Source organism: Grus americana, chromosome 5, assembly GCF_028858705.1.
Source record: "Grus americana isolate bGruAme1 chromosome 5, bGruAme1.mat, whole genome shotgun sequence".
Taxonomy (NCBI): domain Eukaryota; kingdom Metazoa; phylum Chordata; class Aves; order Gruiformes; family Gruidae; genus Grus; species Grus americana.
Window position 1 is genome coordinate 61422151 of NC_072856.1, and position 19070 is coordinate 61441220.

General features: G+C 43.2%; 1 protein-coding gene across 4 annotated transcripts in view; it reads right to left on the reverse strand.

Annotated features, from left to right (window-relative positions):
* Positions 1-10610: 10610 nt before the first annotated feature.
* The window catches only part of GPR132 (G protein-coupled receptor 132), a 34564-nt gene continuing 26104 nt past the window's right edge, over positions 10611-19070 (reverse strand). For 2 of the 4 annotated variants that reach the window (XM_054828326.1, XM_054828327.1), the window contains exon 2: positions 10611-12237. In XM_054828326.1, the coding sequence (XP_054684301.1) occupies positions 11098-12213 (1116 nt within the window). In that variant the 5' untranslated portion in view covers positions 12214-12237 and the 3' untranslated portion in view covers positions 10611-11097. Of the gene's footprint in view, positions 12238-14862; positions 15319-15361; positions 15419-19070 lie in introns of those variants that run through there. The other 2 variants (XM_054828329.1, XM_054828328.1) reach the window with 2 other exon arrangements.

Genomic DNA, 19070 nt, shown 5'->3' on the forward strand with positions numbered 1-19070 from the left:
AGGCATCTGGTGCCTGTAAAACAACCCAAAGCATTCATAGTGAATGAGTGAGCATTTGTGGGCTAACTGTAGCTTGATGTTGGATGAGAATGATGCCAGTATCAAATGTTAGTGGCTTACACAATGAGAATAGCGTGGTCAGAGCACTCATCACACTCTATGCATCAGCTAATACGTGTCTGAATATGGCAACAGTCGGCTGGCTGTATTGGCTCAACTGGGTGTTTGTGCTGGCGAAAAACTGCAGAGCAGTAGTGCACAGGTGATGGGAGAGAGGGTATGTGGCTGTCAGTACGACAGTGGCAAAGCAAATCCTTTCCTAGGAAGAAATCTGTCTGCCTCAGGCCTTGGGTTTTATGGCTGTGTGTATCTGATCTATCAGCTAGGAGGCCAGGGGGATTAGGGATGACATGAGATATGAAACAAGCAAAGAATGAGCTAAAAAGAATTTATTCAAACTAAGAAACCAAATGCACTAAAACCAGAACCACTGTGTTTATCCAGGTCAGCTAGTAACTTTATGGAACCGATAATAAATTGGTAAGAAGAGGTATTAATATGTTTTGACTGCAGGAAATACAGTGGCAATGGGACTTGTGAAAGCTGTTAAGCTTGTACTAGTCTGCAAACTCTTTTAGCTTGCCTGGCTAAAGTGATGGTGTTGGAGTTAAGGACCCTTCCCAGACAGCTGTAGAAGTTACTGACTATCTGTTTCCTCTTAAGGTGGAAAGGACCTGAAAGACAGAGTGCCTTCCTATTACAATATCTGTTTATGCTCCATAACCTCCAGGATGTGACGAAATAAAAATAAAAGAAGTGTTTTCAGAAAGATTTACAGTTGCCATCCAATTCAGAGGAAGTGTTCTCTGTGGCGGGTGATATGCAAAACTACAAAAGCCAAAGGAGCTACAAAGCAGACTTGAGAAATTCCAGCCACGAAACCACAAATAACACGTATGCGCACTGGCAGGCAGGGGCCAACAGCCAGTACGTGGCTTTGTGTTGGTAGTGGACGTCTCTGGCAGGAACAAAACCCAGATGACACGAAGTTAAGATTTTGTAAGCATTACCTAGTGAGATACTAAAACCACGATAGGAACCTCTAGTGGCAAAGCACTGTGCACTGTGCCAAACAGCAAAAGTCTCCAGATTATGCAGTAGCAGCAGCCAGCAAAGATGGATTTTTAAGTGCTGAATTTTGTCTGGGGTTTTATTTTAAGGCTTCTAAGCCCTCTTCTGGATCATCATGGTAGTTCTGTTTTGTTTGTAAGGGACAAGATTGTTTTGTTGCAAAAGTGTTTTCTTATAAAGGTTTTCTAATAACTAGAGGAACACACCTACCTCCTTCATAACAGGGATTTTCTTTTAAACATACATTTTGGACACTTGAATGCTATGTTGTCTGGTGCTGCTTAAAATATGTGTTCCATATCTAAGCATAAATACCATAGGGTATGACAGTTGCTATAGCAACTAAGCATCTACTATTAAATAGCACCCACAAGCTCAAAAACCATGTGCAGCCTGTCACTATAGGAGGTATGCCTTTCTTTGCAGCAAGCTAAGTACCATATTTTCATGCTGGGAGTTAGTCTGCTTCTGATGAATGTGTTTGTGCTGTGCATATGAAGATCTTCTTTTCCCCCACCAGCTCTACCTTCCTTTGAAAACTACAGATGCTGTAAGAACAAAATAGCCTGAAGCGGTTGCAAGCTGAAGAAGTTAATGAATAATTCCTTTTTCATATATCCTTGAACATACATTAGAGTATGGCTTTCAGATCTTTTAGGCCAGATTTGAGGCTTACACCTTTGGTGTTCTGCATCTTTTGATATTACAGTGTTTTGCTCTTGAAACCAGCCTTTTGGAAGGCACTGTGCTCTTTCTAGAAGTTGTGTCCCTGAAAATTACAATACTGGTGGGAAACTAATTTCTGCAGTAGTGGCAAACTGGAGATTTATAATTCAAAAGCACAGTTAAAGCTAACAAAACTTTTCCAAATATGTAGGTCAGTTGTTTATTTTTAAGTTTACCTTAAAGTTGTGTGTTGGGTTTGCGTGGCAAGGTTTTGGTAGCGGTGGGGCTACAGGGGTGGCTTCTGTGAGAAGCTGCTAGAAGCTTCCCCTGTGTCTGATAGAGCCAATGCCAGCCGGCTCTAAGACGGGCCCGCCGCTGGCCAAGGCCGAGCCAATCAGCGCCTCTGTGATAACATATTTAAGAAGAAGAAAAACACTTAGAGAGAGCGAGCTTTTGCAACCGGAGAGAGGAGTGAGAAGATGTAAGAAACTCTGCAGACACCAAGGTCAGTGCAGATGGAGGGGGAGGAGGAGCTCCAGGCGCCGGAGCAGAGATCCCCCTGCAGCCCGTGGTGAAGGCCATGGTGAAGCAGGCTGTCCCCCTGCAGCCCACGGAGGAAGGATGAGGGGGTGTAGAGATTCCACCTGCAGCCCATGGAGGACCCCACGCCGGAGCAGGTGGAGGCACCTGAAGGAGGCTGTGGCCCGTGGGAAGCCCACGCTGGAGCAAGTTCCAGGCCAGACCGGTGGACCCGTGAAGAGGGGAGCCCACGCCAGGGCAGGTTTGCTGGCAGGACTTGTGACCCCGTGGGGGACCCCACGCTGGAGCAGTTTGCTCCTGAAGGTCTGCACCCTGTGAGAGGGACTCCATGCTGGAGCAGGGGAACGATGAGAGGAGTCCTTCCCCTGAGGATGAAGAAGCAGCAGAAACACCGTGTGATGAACTGACCGTAACCCCCACTCCCCGTCCCCCTGTGCCGCTGAGGGGGGGAAGGTTGAAGCCGGGAGTGAAGTTGAGCCCGGGAAGATGGGAGGGGTGGGGGGAGGTGTTTTAAGAGTTGATTTTATTTCTCATTCCTCTACTCTGTTTTGCCTGGTAATAAATTAGATGAATTCCCTCTCTAAGTTCAGTCTGTTTTGCTCGTGATGATAATTAGTGAGTGATCTCTCCCTGTCCTTATCTCGACCCACAAGCGTTTCATTACACCTTTTCTCCCCTGTTTGGTGAATGAGGGGAGTGATAGAGCGGCTCTGGTGGGCACCTGGCCCCCAGCCAGGGTCAACCCACCACAAGTTGTTAAGCATTTGGACCATGAAAAACAGGGGAAAAAAGTAGAAAAATAAGGACACTGAGTTTCTTACGCAAGAACTTGATTCTAGCGGTTGAGACTTAGTAACAACCCGTTGACAACATTAGTGAAACATGATTTTCCATAGACCCATCATTAATAACACGGAGAATAAAGTGAAGTGTTCGTAAGAGATATATGGTGGTATAGAAGTTAACGCTTTATCTGCAAGTTAAATTGACTCTCTGTGCTCTTTAGAAGAGTAGTTGAAGGCTGTGGTGGCTTGTTGGAGTGTTTGGATTGTTTCCAAATTTTGTTTTAGAGTCTGGTGAATTGATAGGTTAAACTGGAAAATGTCCTGTATCCACAGTTTTTTGCTGATGTTGATTTGATGGTGACTTATCTGAATTGCACAGTCTATAAGAAAAAAAAAATGTAATAAATTATAGTAGGAACATAGCAATTATAGTTTAGGGACCGTATCCAAAAATGAGCATAAGAAGTAGGTAAGGGCATGAAAAGGCATTTTAAAAATGTATTTTTTTACCCTATTTTTTCCTAAGAGAATGATTGTTACTGCTTGTCTGCCTTATCTGGTTAAAGGGTTAACCTAATTAGAAGCATGAGTATGAACACAGATAGCAGGCTGTGAGCTACTCTTGTTCTCTGCTCCGGTCCTGTGCCTTGATGGGAATGACAGCTTTGACTTTTGTAACAATAAAGGAATGTTAACTCCTGTCTCCTGGTGCTCTGTCAGTAGCCAGTGGTTTCCCAGCAATCATTTCAACATGTCTAATGTTAACAGAATAATAAATCTTTAATTTCCCTTACTTAATCTGACTAACAGCACCAAATGCCAATAGACTTGGGATAAAGTCACTGGAGCTGCAGTGAGCAGAGGTGCAGGAGGATGTGGAGAGGTTTGCTGAGGCAGAGTGAGGCTCCTGAAACAGTTGCTTAGAATTTGCTGGGTGTTTAGATACCGCAGGGGCTGGCTCAGCTGAAAGCCTTAGATGGTATGTTTGCCTCCTGCCACTTACAGCCTCTCCAGGGAATCACGGATGGATCCTGGCAAGTTCCATCATCCTCCATTTTTTATTGTGTGATGCAAGGGAATTGACTCTCTCTGTTTCTCCTCGTGATTTGTCTTGCTTGTTTTCAGTTCTTGGGGGTTTTTTTGTTTCTTGTTTTTCTGCCTGTTTGTAGCCACCATTTGAAAAAGGTTGCGTATTTCTGCCATAACTGGATAAACATTACAACCCGATCTTGTGTCTGCCTCAACAGCTGTAAATACAGTATGGTTAACATGAGCACACATACACACACTCATCTGTATGGACTGTTTTACCTAGCAGCACGAAGTCTTTATGATTACAGGCTGCGAACTTAAGAGATATAAGAGAGAGTAATTTTTTTTTTTCTTCCACTGTGAAGTCCACCATGGCCAGCAGAGGAAATAGGCTAGAGTCTGGTGCCCTCTTGTGACCATATTCAACTCCTGGAAAAACATCCCGTGTCTTAAAAGGGATCAAGGGCTTGAGTTACACTGGAAAACACAAAGAAATTTATCCAAATAAAAGCGGAAGTGTAGGAAAGGGGACTTAACCTCTGTCATTTCTGAAACAGAACTTCTGCTACATGGTTGGGAACAGAAGTAGTAGATTCACAAGCCATAGTTGACTTATATGTTGAATATTTGAGTGATGTGTTGCTTTCATAAAAGCTTTTCTTCATGCTAGTCAATTAGACATATGATACTGAAGCATGGACAAGTCAGGATTATACATTAATATTGCTTTACATCGTGGAATAATACATCCAAGCTACATTTCTACATTAAAAACCCCAAATTTCTCCAAATTCTGGAGGATTGAAGTCATTATGATCTGAAATTATAGGCCAGTGAATCAAATTCAGGTTCACATTCAATTTTCCACAGCCTTCAGGGGAGGAGGGCTGCTTTCACTGCTTTGGTTTAACTTCGCATTGATTTGTTTGTAATGGTTTTCAGTATTTCCAGAGGAAAAAAAAAATATTTTCTGGGATTTTCCATTGTACAGTGGTGTTTCTCATCTTGGCATTTGACTAAGAAATGGTTCTAGTATCTGAAACAGTGCTAAGAAAACAAAAAGACAAATATTTAAAATAATTTCTACCTCACTGTCTGTCTGTATCTCCTTCACACCCCAGTGTACAAAGGAAGATCCACATTCACCCCCTTTTCCTTGTTTCTGACAGAAATTGCAGATTCGTACTCGGCCTGGCTAGAATCTCCTGCCTTTTGTTGATGGGCCATTCCTGCAGTAACAGTCAAGAAAGCAAGAAGTCAGTCATAGTCCTGAGTTCCCTTGTTATTTAATGTACTTTTTTCTTCCCTTTGCACATTGCTGCATCCAGTCCCGAGTTTCGTTTGAGCCTCGTGCGTTTGTTATCTTTGGGACACAGCTCTTACTGCAAGTGGTGCAGTTAAGTGCCCCGTTCCACTGAGAGCTATGGACTGTCCATTTTCATAAGCCTTATTTTAGAAAAGTTTATAACAAAAGAATTAGAGGTAGACAGGAACTGTACATGCAGCTAAATGGAAAAATAGAAGAATTTCTTTAATACCTTATCAAATGTCCTTTACCCAACATATTGTCAAGTCACTTATAAATGTCAAACATACGATAATAAAAACTACCTGTAGTGGGTAGTGTGAGCCCAGTCTTCCTGAGTATATTTAAGACAGGCAAGAACCAACCCTGAATTAATCAAATGGGTAAGTAATAGCGCTGTTGCCTCAAGCATATCAGGCTTACACTGTCAGAGACCCATTCCAGAAATCTGATGCTAGGAAAGTACTTCCCAACCCACAAAAATTGTGCCAGAAAGGGAAGAGCTTGAGGGGCAGCATCCACATGGATAGGTCTCAAGCACTGGGGATTTTAAAGGTTATTACTGGTGGCCTACTGTGTACAGAAGCTGCAACAACAAATGCTATTAGTGTTACTGATTGTTTTCAGTCCTGTACCCGGAGAGGTACTGTGAGCCTTGTGAGCGCTTGGCCCTGAGTGTTCCCACTCTGGAAGTCAACTCTGTGGATTGGTATTACTCTTGCGGAAGCAACAAAACACCTCCAAACACCAAAATATCCCAGTGAAGTCCCCAAGGGTCTAGTTCCCATGTTACCAGGAGGAGACCCACAGTTAAAATGAAAGTCTGCCTCTTTTTTTTTTTTTTCCTTTCTGATGCGCCAGGATAAATAGAAGCAAATAAAGTGCTTTGAAGCTGACCCTGAAAGTGCTAGCTCATCAAAATTTGTGCTTTAGTACCTTATAGTCACCTCCATGCAGTTCACTGCCCCATTGCAGTAAGCGCTGAATATGTGTACGACACACCTGCTTGCTCTTTCTAGTTATCTCCTGCGAGGGCTTGTATTTTAAATGAAGCAGACAGACAGACAATGCTCAAGGGAAGAAATGTCCCATTTTACAGATGGGGAACTGTGATACAGACTGATGCATTTCTAAGTAGCTTTCTGAACACACAGGTATTTGCATACTTGTTCAGAACATCTGCAACTTTAGGTTTACGGGGCTTTTCAGGACTTTGTATTTCGTACAACTCCCTTTTCCCACCGTATCTTTCTTCTCTTTGATTCTTCACCTCCCTCAAGAAAATATTTCAAGAGAGACCTTTGAATGTACAGGGGATGCTCTGTGATTGCGGGCTGAAGTGTATGGACCCTTTTACAGACTGAGGCTGCCACAAGGACGGATCATTTCCTGGTGTCCAGAGAAGGCTTACTTTGAGGTTACTTGTGTAGATGATATTCATGTGATGTCCTGTGAAATTCTTACCACATAGCTTATCATCTCTCCTCAGCAGACTTTCCATCTGTCTGCAAGGCTGATTTTTGCTTTGTTATCTCTGACCATTTCTTACAGGATGGAATAAGAGAGTAAAACTCAAAGTTATCAGTGATCTGCATTACAGTGATGAGACATAATGAGTTTAGAGTCTTACTCTTTCTTACCAATTGTTCTTGATGGCAGCAACTAACATCTATTACCAGGATATTATTATTAGTCTAATTTGGGATAATAGATTCTCTTTTTATGGTTCACATAGCTTTCACTTGAAGATTGCATTGTGAGGCCATGCGGCATCCCTCGTGCAAATAGAGTATGAGAAGCGCCCTCTCCTGTGCAAAGGTTCATTGTGCAGGGGATATAGGGAATGCAGTGGGATGCAAACCACCCCAGGAGGGACTAGAGGGGATGGAGAGGACTAGTAGGTATCACATCCTCGTCTCTAGATACTAGATGCAGAAGACATGCAAGGAGATCCAGCTTTGGGGATGCTGCCAACCCGTGTGGTTCCCTGCACACCAAAGAGGTTAAAAAAGTTATTTAATCTCTTTGATGCAATCCCCCCCCCCCTTATTTGCTACCTGTAGTTTGTGCCGGTTTGACAATAAGACAGGTATTCCAACCTGTGAGGCAACGTTGGCGTCATTTCACTATAGAGGATGTTTCCTAAAAGACCTATCCCACAGCGTGACCTGTAGGATGACAGTATGCTCACGAAGAAAAGCTATTTCCACAAATGCAGACATTTTTGAAAGCCTGGTTCTGAGTTAGGTTTCATCACTTACTACCCAACAGAAATTCAACATTGGGTTGTACATGATAGCAGGGACTAAATCAGATCAGCTACAGGGTCACCAGCTTTGTCATGCCTAGAGAGTCTGAGTTCATTCGTGTCTGGTTTTGCCTGTTTCGTGTAACTATTGTCTTGAAGCAAAATTTAATACTGAACATGAAAGCATTTCTTAGACAGGAATAAAGTTTTATAAGTGAGTTACCCCACACTATTACTAAAAAAATGCAGTCTTTAGAAATAACTTAAAATTGATGAATAAACAAACAAATCAGATATATTGTCTGCAAAAACTAGTTTGGCCAGCTCTAGTTCATAGCCAGAAATTATTCACTTCATGCTTCACAGTCATACTTAAAATAATCAGTGATCCACTTATCTCCCAGGTACATTATGAACGTCTGAGACACATGTAAAAATAAAATCATGTTTTATTTATTCAGTAGCCCACTCTTCTTTAAATCAAATTATGGAAGTTATACCTGAGTAAACGCTGAATACAAAAGAGAGTGAAATTTTTGAATCTCGCCCCCATTACACTGGTGAGCAACTTACCCATTCTGAACCATACATGTGGAGATCTGGCTGTCTAGAGATCAAGTTGGGAAGCATGGCCTAGGCTTGGTTCTGTACTCTCTCCAAGTCATCTTATAGCTTAAATTGAGTTGAGGAAATCGGGGGACAGATCCAGATAGCTGGGCTGAGAACTGTAGATGTGATGTAGTAGGTGAACCTTTCTTCACAGCACGAAGCAGTCCCTGCAGGCTCACTGGTACTCTCCCTGCAGGAGGACGGGATGGGAAGATCCACACAATCAATCCATCCTTCAGATCTGCTCTGACCTGAGTAGTGTCCTTTGCTGCGTCTCTAGTAAGTGTCCCAGTGTTGAGACCCTTCCTTTGACTGTATGGTGCAGTCAGTATCTGTGTGACAAAACAGATCGCGTGCTTCAATTTATCACATGAGAAACGGCTTATCTGATGGGATTGTTTAACAACGTGGAAACATCATTTCTTGATGTCCTCACTCAGATGTCAAGCTGCTTTTCCATTTATCCAAAGAAGTCAGGATTTGCAGTTTTCCCATGTGAATACATAGCTTGGTACCTGGCCCCTAATCCCTGTCACAGAATATTTTAGTTCGGAATGCACCTCTGGAGATCATCTAGGTCATCTTCAATGTTGGATCAGGATGTACAGAGCCTTGTCACCCTTAAAGCTTTTATTTCAGAGTGCATCTGAACAAAAAAGCTTCAAGGATTTTCATTAAAAGAGGATGCATAATGAAGCAGTAATTTAGAACAGCATGTAAATTAGGCAAGGCAAAAGAATTACAGATGTTGCATCAGACCCTGCTAATCCCTGTCCCTTGCACCTGCAGCGCTGGGCTCAAATATTGGTTGCTCCAAAAACACTCACGTTTTATCAGAGGAAAAACGTCAGAGAGATTTCAGAATCGAGGTGAATATCTAATTTACATCTATTTCAGAAGTCTGTATCTTTGGTTTCTTCTAAACTCACTGCTATTATGCATCAGAGTTTTACATTTGGACTATGAAAATCCTGAGGTTGGGGCAGTTTGCGTATGCGTCTTCAGAGATTAATCGCCAATGCCCTGGCTGACTGGCCTGTTACAAACGATGTCTGCAGCGTTTGTTTTGGTTGGGGTTTTTTTTTAGTAATGGAAAGTTTGATTTTCAGCAAAGTTACAGATATTCAGCACTTTGCAGATCTCTCCTCTGTACCTTAGAGAGTTTGATCCTCTGGGATGCAAATGAAAATAGAAAAACACAGTCTGCTAATTAGCATCACAACAGAATTTCACATTTTTCTCCTGTTCAATTCAGTATTATGTGAACTACTTTTGAGGACATAAGCCTTTCATAGGTAGATGCCAGAGGAGTCATCAAAAAATACAAAATCAAATATGTCATAAATACAAAAACTTAAGGAAATGCCATTTTGGCACAATGTTTCTTTGCAAAAGTGTGTAAGAATAAAGCATAATGTACAGAAATGCCTACAAAAAAATTAAAACATTATCAAGTATTTACATTAACATTGGCTAATGTTGGTTCAATTCAGAACTGTCAACATTAATGACAATTTAAAAATATTACAGAAATACAACATTACAGGTGAAGCAGAATGATGTTGTGGAACACTACAAACTCATACTCAAATAAGCATCCAGATGATTAATGCTCTTTGTCTGTTTTACTTTGATCACATAAAAATATGAAGAAGCCATTTAGATAAATCTTGCTAGATTTGTATCATTTTTTAATTTCTGGTTTCAAGGCACAGGATACTACCATCAATAATTTATTCATAGTGAAAGTGGCAGCAGCAACAACGAAGTCTGGCCCAGCATAGTCTCGTGTGTGCACCACCAGCGTGTCCAAGGGAGTTCCCATCTATGGGGAGAAGGGACTCCGTTCTCCATGCTGCCAGCCCGCCCTTGTCAATAAGGCACTTAACACTTGGACAGTCTCATGAACACTGAAAGTTGGATCAATACCAAAAGGGAGGTGTTAGCTTCATTAGAAACGAAACACAAGTTCCACAAACATTCGGAGATGGCATAAAACCAGTGCATGACACCACTCGGAAATGTATGATTTTTTTATATACTTCAGTGCATTCCAAATTTAACTACAAAATAATTCAAATCTACTAATTGTAAAATATCAAGCATTAGAATTGTACCTTTTAAGAATTTCAGCACAGTGCAGGATCTTGATGAACACAGTAGAAGTACTGTTGGTCTGTGTTATCAGGGCACTGTTTTGCTCTTTAATTCTCCCCAGAATGTGCAAGGTAGATAAAGCTGCATACTGAAGTATTAGGAACATTTTCAAAGCTGTTGTTGAAAGACTTCTTCATTTTTAATATTTTCCACTGGTTAACTGCAAACGTTATCAACAGAGTATGTGTATGAGAATCTGAACATGTACCTCCTCAAGAAGTAAAAATTTCAGCCATAAGAATGGGCCCTACATTGCTCTCCTCAGCAGGGATTTTTTTTTTGTCCCTCTCAGAAGATAAAACTGATTCTGAATTCACATGAGAAAAAGAGCCAGTCCAAAAACCAAGCTTTTAAGATTTCAGTTTGAGTCAAAGTAAATGACTTAGTCTATTCCACATGTCCTGAGCAAAGCAATATTTTCACCAATGATATTGGTGGGCAAACTTTATTGTAGGAGACAAACAGAAATAAGAAGTGTCACTCCTGTAGTGTCTTCAAGGAGTTCCTGGCCTATACACTATGACAAAATTTCCTATGGACGTCAGCAGGTAAATACTCGTGTGCTGCAGTCTGCAGCTGGCAGCTGGTTTCGGGAACATCTTATTTGTGTCAGCAGCTAACCGCTAGCTACCACCTTCTTGGTCTTTGCCACTATTACAGTTCTTTTGAATGCCAGATGAATCTGGTATTTCTTTGTTTTCTTTTCTTAGCCCTCCTTCCTGTAATTCTTTTGACAGAATTTTCAATTCTGTGATGTCAGTCTTATGATTAATGGATGAATTCAGCTTGGATGAGTTCCACCTCCATTTTCTGAGACTCCTATAAAAATCTTTTCTGACGTTTTCACTAACCAGCACATAGATGATTGGATCAGCAACGCTGTTTGCAGTGGCTAAACACAAAAACACTGTAAAAACCGAATATATATCTCTTTCAAATGGACATGGGCAATTTTGGTGAAACATGAAGTATATAGATCTTATTAGGAGTACCACATGATAGGGAGAAAAGCAGATCAGGAAAATGACAATAATGGCGATAGCCAGATACTTCACTTTGGCTTTCTGGTGATAAGTCAAGCTGGTGCTTGTTTTTGTACTTTGGAAAATTTTGTAGTTTGTGAAAATGAGGATTATGAAAGGTATGGCAAATCCAAACAGGAATCTGGCAAAGCTGAAAGAAGCCAGTTCTATGGTAAGGGGCAAAGTCTCAAAGCAGGTCATGTTATTTATACGTGTATCTTCTTCGTTAGGATTTTTATCACCTTCCATGTAAAATACTGGAGTGTGGATTATCGCAACCACAGCAAAGAGAAAACACACTATTCTGATTGCGTTTTTCTGTCCTCTTCTCCCCCTTGACTCCAGAGCATACACCAGCGCCACATAACGATCCACAGAAATGCAGCACAAAAGCAGAATGCTGATGTATATGTTGCAGAAAAAGATGAATCCTGTTATTCTGCAAGCCAGTATACCCATATTCCAGTGGTGATCATTTTGCACGTAGATAATCCAGAGAGGCAAGGTACTTAAATACATCAGCTCACACAATGATAAACTGAAAATGTAGATGGCAATTACTTTATGCCTTTGGATTTGTAAAAACGTAAGCAGGGAAGTTAAGCAATTTGCTGGAACGCCTATGGCAAAAACGATGATGTAAACAGCAATCAGAAGTATCTTGCTGTCTTTGTAGGGAATTCCTGTGCAAGCGGAGGTATTTGTATAATTTTCCATTATTCTTCTTCCAGCTGGTGTTTCCTGAGAATCAGAAGACAAGGTGGAAAGTTAGCATTAGCCTAATTTAAAAATGTGTCAGTAAAGGCCCCGTAGATGCCAACAGGACACGTCAGGGGAACAAGTGGAATGCTTGTCTTGGGGAAGCATCTGAGACAGGCAAGTTTTCCAGGACCTCCTGCAGTGTCCCCTGGGAGTCAAGTCTGATTTTTTCCAGGAAAAAGTGCCTTTCTTCACAAAGAATTTCTCAACTACAGCATGCCTACAACAGGGTGTTGGGGACTGTACCTAAACCAGGCTGCCTCATAAATCAGACAGAGCTGCTGATCAAATACTAAAGTCACTTCCCAGAAGAAAGTGAGGGCATTAGTCTTCAATTCATTTTTTTCAAACCGAGTAACCAAAAATGCAAACCGTAGAGTTTTCAGAGGCAGACTTCCAAAAGAAGCTACCATTTATGGTCGGTCAGATGGTGGGTGGTGGTAGTTGTGTCCGTGACTACCCAGCATGGAGGAGCCGGAATCTGGCCACTGGTGTGTACGTCCACACTGTTTTACAACATAGTGGTTGAGATCTAGCTAATGCATTCTTCCAAAGAAAAGAATATACACACGCCACGTTTAAGAAGTAAAGGCGAAGAAAATGAATGCTCTTTGAATGCAAGTCGTTACAAAAACTTCCACCTTTCCAAGATGACCATACACAAAAGCAGACCTGGCATTTGGTTAGTGCTAAGTAGTGCTGGGAGAAGCATTTCTGGCAAAGTCACATGATGATTTCCCTGCAGAAATCATCTCCAAGTGAAGAGAGGAATATGGAGGTTCATGCACCATAATGTTGTTTGCCCTTAAAAATTGTACTTTGCTGTACTTATGAGTTGAAGGTGTCCATTGTATAACATCCTTGATAAAAACAAGGTCTTGTCTGGCCTAATCTTTTGAGCATTCTCTTACAGGGTGGACACCTGCTCCAGGGAACAGCTAGCTAACTCCACAAGGAGATGTGTTGACAGAAACTGAGTCCCTTCAGACAGAGGAGAGGTATAAGCTTTCCTGGTCCACACTGTGCATGAGTAATTTCTTTAACCCTGAGTTCATGCAGGGGAGAAGGTAGCTTTTAGCAGCCTTGGAACATTTATTTGTTGCTTGTTTGGGCCCGCCTCCAGCAGACCAAGGGGAGGCAGTCTGCTCCCAGTGCAGTGGGGTTGTACTCTGCATCTTTGGGCAGGTGGACAAGCTGGTGGGGCCATTCCTTCTCCTCCATGTGGGAAAGAGCAGTCCCTGGGGTGGCACAAGCAGCTCCACCCTGAATGCCTAAGAGACCACCTACATGCAAGATCCCTAGAGCTTGAAGGGCAATCAGGTCCCCTGACTTAGTGTAGTTACCAGATGATGAGAATGATATGAGAAAATGGACACAGGTTGCCTTGGCCTGCAAGACCCTCACAGCAGCATGGTGCTAGCCACAGCCATAAATGCCAAGAGAGGATCTCTTGGCCCATGCTGAGAGGTGTTCATCTCCAGCAAGTACCCCAACACAGTCAGAGCCTGCTCAATGACAGCGGCTTCTGAGTGCAGATGTCCTGGCAAGCCAGCAGACAGGGCAGAGGCAAATAGTACCTGCCATCCCCGGCACCAGCAGCAGAGTAAGCTGTTCCCTGGGGTGAGAACGTTTGAAAGGGGCCTCTGCAGACAGAGGAACTGAGAAAGTGCTGTATGTGTAGAAGTACACCAGAGGGTGCGACCGTGCTCTGTGACTACCTTCCACTTCCCCCTGCAGCAATCCATGCTCTGCTTGCGTGCTGACACATTGATGAGGGCTAGCAGGCAGTGGTCGCCGTGCTGGTCGGGCCAAAGTGTCTTACTAGAGGGCCACATCCCTCGACATCTAGCAGTTGTACCATCTGGAGTCTGGTGGGTACAAGCCCTCTCAAGGGGGATCTGAAGTTTCCTTTAGTTTCAAATGTCCCATCTTAAGAAGGACTGCAGAAGAGGATCCTCACTACTGTGCGGGGCGAAGATGTCACCCTACTCAGCGGGGCTGCCACGAGGTTTCTGCATGAGAGGGTGTAAAATTACTTCCCTTCTTTTCTAGCAGTGAAAGCATACTGATAGCTGCTGTTAACTTAGAAAAACAATGGTTACGATAAGGGCTGGTAGTGACTTGAGGTTTTTTCTGCCTCTGGGCATCTGCCACCCTTTGTGAATGAGGTGGGGTCTTCTGTGGGCCACCTACCAAACCGCTGTGTGGAAGGGATAAAAAAGGATGCTTGGTTTCAAGGTCAGCAGTGGTTCTCTGCCCAGACCTCACCTGGGACATGGCATACAAGAGCTTGTCCTCGACTCAGACACGCCTGACTGATGTGAGAGCTGCTATACACCTGTAAAGCACAGCAGGTGAACACGGCTTGTAAGTGAGGGACAGCACAGTCACACACCATGTCGGTTACTCAATGGCCATCTACGTCTTGTGCCTTAACGAAAAAACCTTCAAGACTGGTTGAAGGTGCGCTCTCCTCCCCTCCCCCTGGGCTTTGCATACTTCTCTTGACCCTGCATTTGTCTGATATTCTCCTTTCTGCACTGCCTACGCCTGCTGTTCACTGCTCTTTGTGTGAAGGCATGCATCCCCCAGAAGCGCACGTCTCACCAGCAAGCAGCTGGAGATGCTGCAGGAAGGAAGTGGTGGAAGAGTTATTCTGTAGACACATGGTTCCCAATGTTTCTTTCTCTTGCCTCTTTCCTTTGCCTCTTCCCTTCGCGCTCTGCTCCAAGTCTCCTTCCCGCGCTTAGCACCCGTGAGTGAGCCTCAGCATGGAGGTGCCTGTGACTTTTTAAGCTGCCTGCACAGGACATGCTTTTTTTTTCTTGCCTTGTGGCCTGTGGCCTAAGCCACAGGGCTGAGACTGAGCTGAAGAGACCATCACCCTTAAATGACTGTCAGCTGCCAAGCACAAAGCCTCAACTGGCAAGGTGCAGCCGTAGACGTGAATTTACACTTGTAGAGAAAAAACATGTGCTGACTGCCTCTCCTGAAGGTCTGGCTTGTCATCTCAGGAGCCTGGATCCTTCCCGGCGGTAATGCTCTATGTCTCAGCCCTGTATCAGGAAGGAGGAGAGGAGGACATCCATTTGCTCCCCTCCTTCACCTTCTGCTGGCTCTCTGCCTTGTCCAGGGAAGAGTCTTCTGGCCCTGGCCACTGCATCCAGCCCCAGTTCTGAGCTTCACTTGTCTCTGCTCAGCTCTCCAGGCCTGTGGAGGGTTTTCCTCATTAAACTGAAGATCAGAAAGCAGCACTCAGCAGACAATTAATGACATTTCTCCCTGTGACATTGCCCCTCTGCAACTGAATGCACGTTTTCATCCTGTTGTCAGGCCTTTAGAGTTTGCTGGTTTGATACTTGATTCAGCCCAGAAGATTCACAGTTCTGTCTTCTTATGTGGCTGGGCTGTGATGGATGTATCCCCACATCTCTCAAATGTAGCATTCATAACTACTGCTTTATCTAAAGAGGCGGCTGGTTACCTGTGAGCACTTTGCTGTTGTCCCACACTGGTGCAGGCTAACTTGCATCTCAGCTATTCATTCAAATGAAAAATAATTACACAGCTGAAAAAAAATGTACACTGTTTCAGTGTCCATTTTCCACTAATATTTGTGATGAGCAATTTTAGTGATAGAAACATTGGTCAGAACAGCAGAACTTGAGAGATTTATCACATCCAGCAATTTTCAAGCATTTATAAAGGGTCAAATGTAGCTGTGATGCCAAGGATGAGCAATATCCAAGAACATGTTTGTGAGAGACAAGCTGTTGCAACACATTAGGGTTTTTAGCTGTCCTGTAGCTTTCAGTTGAGCAAAGCCTGTCCAGAATAGCTTTTCTCACCTTTCTGTGAGCTATCTTGTTCTGCTAGGGCTCACCAACCATTATGAGGTGCTACATCAGGTCCTGGCTATGTTTTGCATCAACAGCTCAATGTATATTTAACAGCACTCTGAGGCTCCTTGCTCCGTGAGACTTGCTGCATACAACAAACCGCAGGCAGCATGTGCATGTTTCTCACCTTCAAGACATAGAAAAACATCTCATCTTCCAGGACAGAGACATCACGTCTGGCTCAGGGAATGCCTGAGCACAAATCACTGGAAGATGGAGTTATCCACTAAGGAAGATCTGCTGTGTGCCTGCTCTGTATTTACACTCTTCCTTGGACATCTGGTCTTGGCCTAGGTTATAGCCACAATATTGGGGTAGGTAGGCCCAGCATCTCTAATGTTGTTGTGTTATATTCATGCTGTTAGATGAATACATAATTACATTTCTTACTCCTAAAATGGAGTGCCTACATGCTCTAATGTATTGAGACCTTTGGAGAGAAAACCCTGGAAAAGGGCAGGGCACCTGAAGATGCCCAAGTAAAAAGGTTTGTGGATGGAAGAGGCATGATGGACATGAAATCCCATTTTCTTGGAGTGTGATGAGAAAGCAGCAGAAGTGTCTTGCTGCAGACTCGCCAAGCAGGGCTGTGAAACCAGATTGAGATTGACTGCCCTTTCCTCGCCTTCTCTTTGATCCAGTGCACCTTGCATTCCATGTGGCAGGTGGCCTGGATTTACCAGGAGAAATGGAAAGGTGCTCTTTCTCAGGCTTTCCTAGAAAGTGGAAGATTTCAAATACCAAACTGGTGTCTGGTCTAGATATCAGATCTTCCATCTTGTGGACAGGGGCCAAAGCACTGCTTTGTTGTGCAGGAGAGCATGTCCGATGGTCATCTGTCCTCTCCTACCCAGCACCAGGGAGCATTGAACTATCCTACAGAGGTGCCCTGCACAGCTCATTGGAGATGAAATCATGAACTTGGGATGCTGTGAAGATGTGGTTTCACATCACAGCCACACCAGAACAACAGCCTGGCCGTCACTCTTTTCTCGCTGCCTTGTCCCTGACCAGCGGGTCACCTGTCCCTGCAGTGAATGTGCCCAGAGTGGCAAGCCAGCAGAAAACTTGTCCCCTTTTTCTGTCTGGGTCTTCTGTCCAACAGCTGACCTTTCTGAAGTGGCTCACTAGGGTCAAAGCAGCACCAGGGCTGGCACAACGGAATTGGTAGTGAGCAGCACGTGGCCAGGAGTGAGGCAGCCAGAGGCAGGTGCAGGTAGGGGTTGTACTGAGAGCAGCTCCGCCGTAGTGTGAGCTGCACCCTCCATCAGTCTCCAGAGGCACTGCTGGTCTCTGCTGACTATTTAGGGGTCTTTGCAACCGAGTAACCCAACCGGGGCACCTTCTTTGTGGATGCTGCAAGTGCTAAGCAGAGGGCTTTGGATAGGCAGTGCACTTGGCCATTGGAGTCACGTGGAGGTGAACACCACTCTCTTCAGTTCTTTTACCTTGAAAATGTAACTGCTAAGCCCTGAAAAGTGTGTGGACTTTTGTGAGCCTGTCAGCCTAGACCTTATTGCTCCGGAGTGAATGTTAAGATCTTCACTGGAATCTTGGCCCTGAATGAAGCAGGAAAGGGTCCTGGGACATGCAGAGACTTGACAGGGGTCTTCTGCTGCTCGTTCAGGCCAGTTGCATCAATATCTGGTCTTCCCTCAAGAGACTGAAGTGTTTTTGCTAACACTGAGGTGTAAAGAGGGAAGTGAAAACAAGGGGGGGAAGAAAAAGGCTTTATTTTGCTTTTTTTTGTGTGTTTTATTTTTCTATGAGCTACCCATGTAAAACTGTTTCAATTTCCAACAGAGAAGTTGAAGTGATAAAAATAAGCCCTACTAGGAAAGGTAAAAAATAAAATTGCAGATACAGTCACAGAGAAGAAAGGAAGAAGTAAAAAAAAGCCCAACAGTTGAACAAAGCACTGGTTGAAAGTCTTTGAGTTAATTCAGCTGGGATACAGAGGGACAGAAGAGAAAAAAGACACAGTGAAATCCATAAGTACAATTAGATCAGCAGAGCACATTATGTATTTTTCGTTTTCTAATAATTTTCTGATCACCCTTTATGCCAAGGATTATTGTTAGAGCTGAAAATTTGGAGGGGTTTATGTGGATATTAAGAATAATTTTTCAAAGTGCCATGTTCATAATGGTTAAGATAAAACCAAACCATCCCTTCGCACCTTCCTTCCTGCCCCCAGTATTTGGAAAAGGTCAGAACCTACATGTTTTAAAGCATGAATCAACCTTTACTGAAACAGATGAGTTTCTCCTGAGTGGTTTTGTGTGCTTTCCTTAGTAGCATGTAGTACCGTAACTGTGTGCCAAAAGGTTACTAACATGATGTCAGTCTGACCACTCAGATCGAGTGTCATAAGGCATCAGTTCCAGATATGACAGATATACCACCTACAATACTCAGCAGCAGCAGCAATGTCACTCCTCTTCTGAACCTGGGCTTCTCCTTTGCGTGCAGAACCTACATTACCTGTCTGTAAACTTTATGAACTATTAAACTTTCTGGCCACTAGCTTTTGTGTCTGTTAACTTTAATAGAAAGTAAGAAATTGTTGTGTGTTATTTTCTCTGCTGTTCTTGAAAGTAAGAAAAAATGTTTGTGGTATTTTCGTGGATAAAAATAGATTATGACCCATTAGCCCAGCAAGTCAGTGAGCTGGTTTATTTTTTGGTTGGGTTTTTTTTTTTCCCATTAGTAATAAACAAATTAGTAGATGAAGTCATTCCTGTAAGCAAGTCTCAGCATACAAAGGAAAAACAGCAATGGATCCAGTTAGTTACCCAGCAGACCGATCATTTTTACTGACACACACAAGAAAGTGAGATTTGAGACTATAAAGTTTCAAATTTCAATATAATATAATAATATATAATTTTGAAACTATGTAGTTTCAAAGCTCTG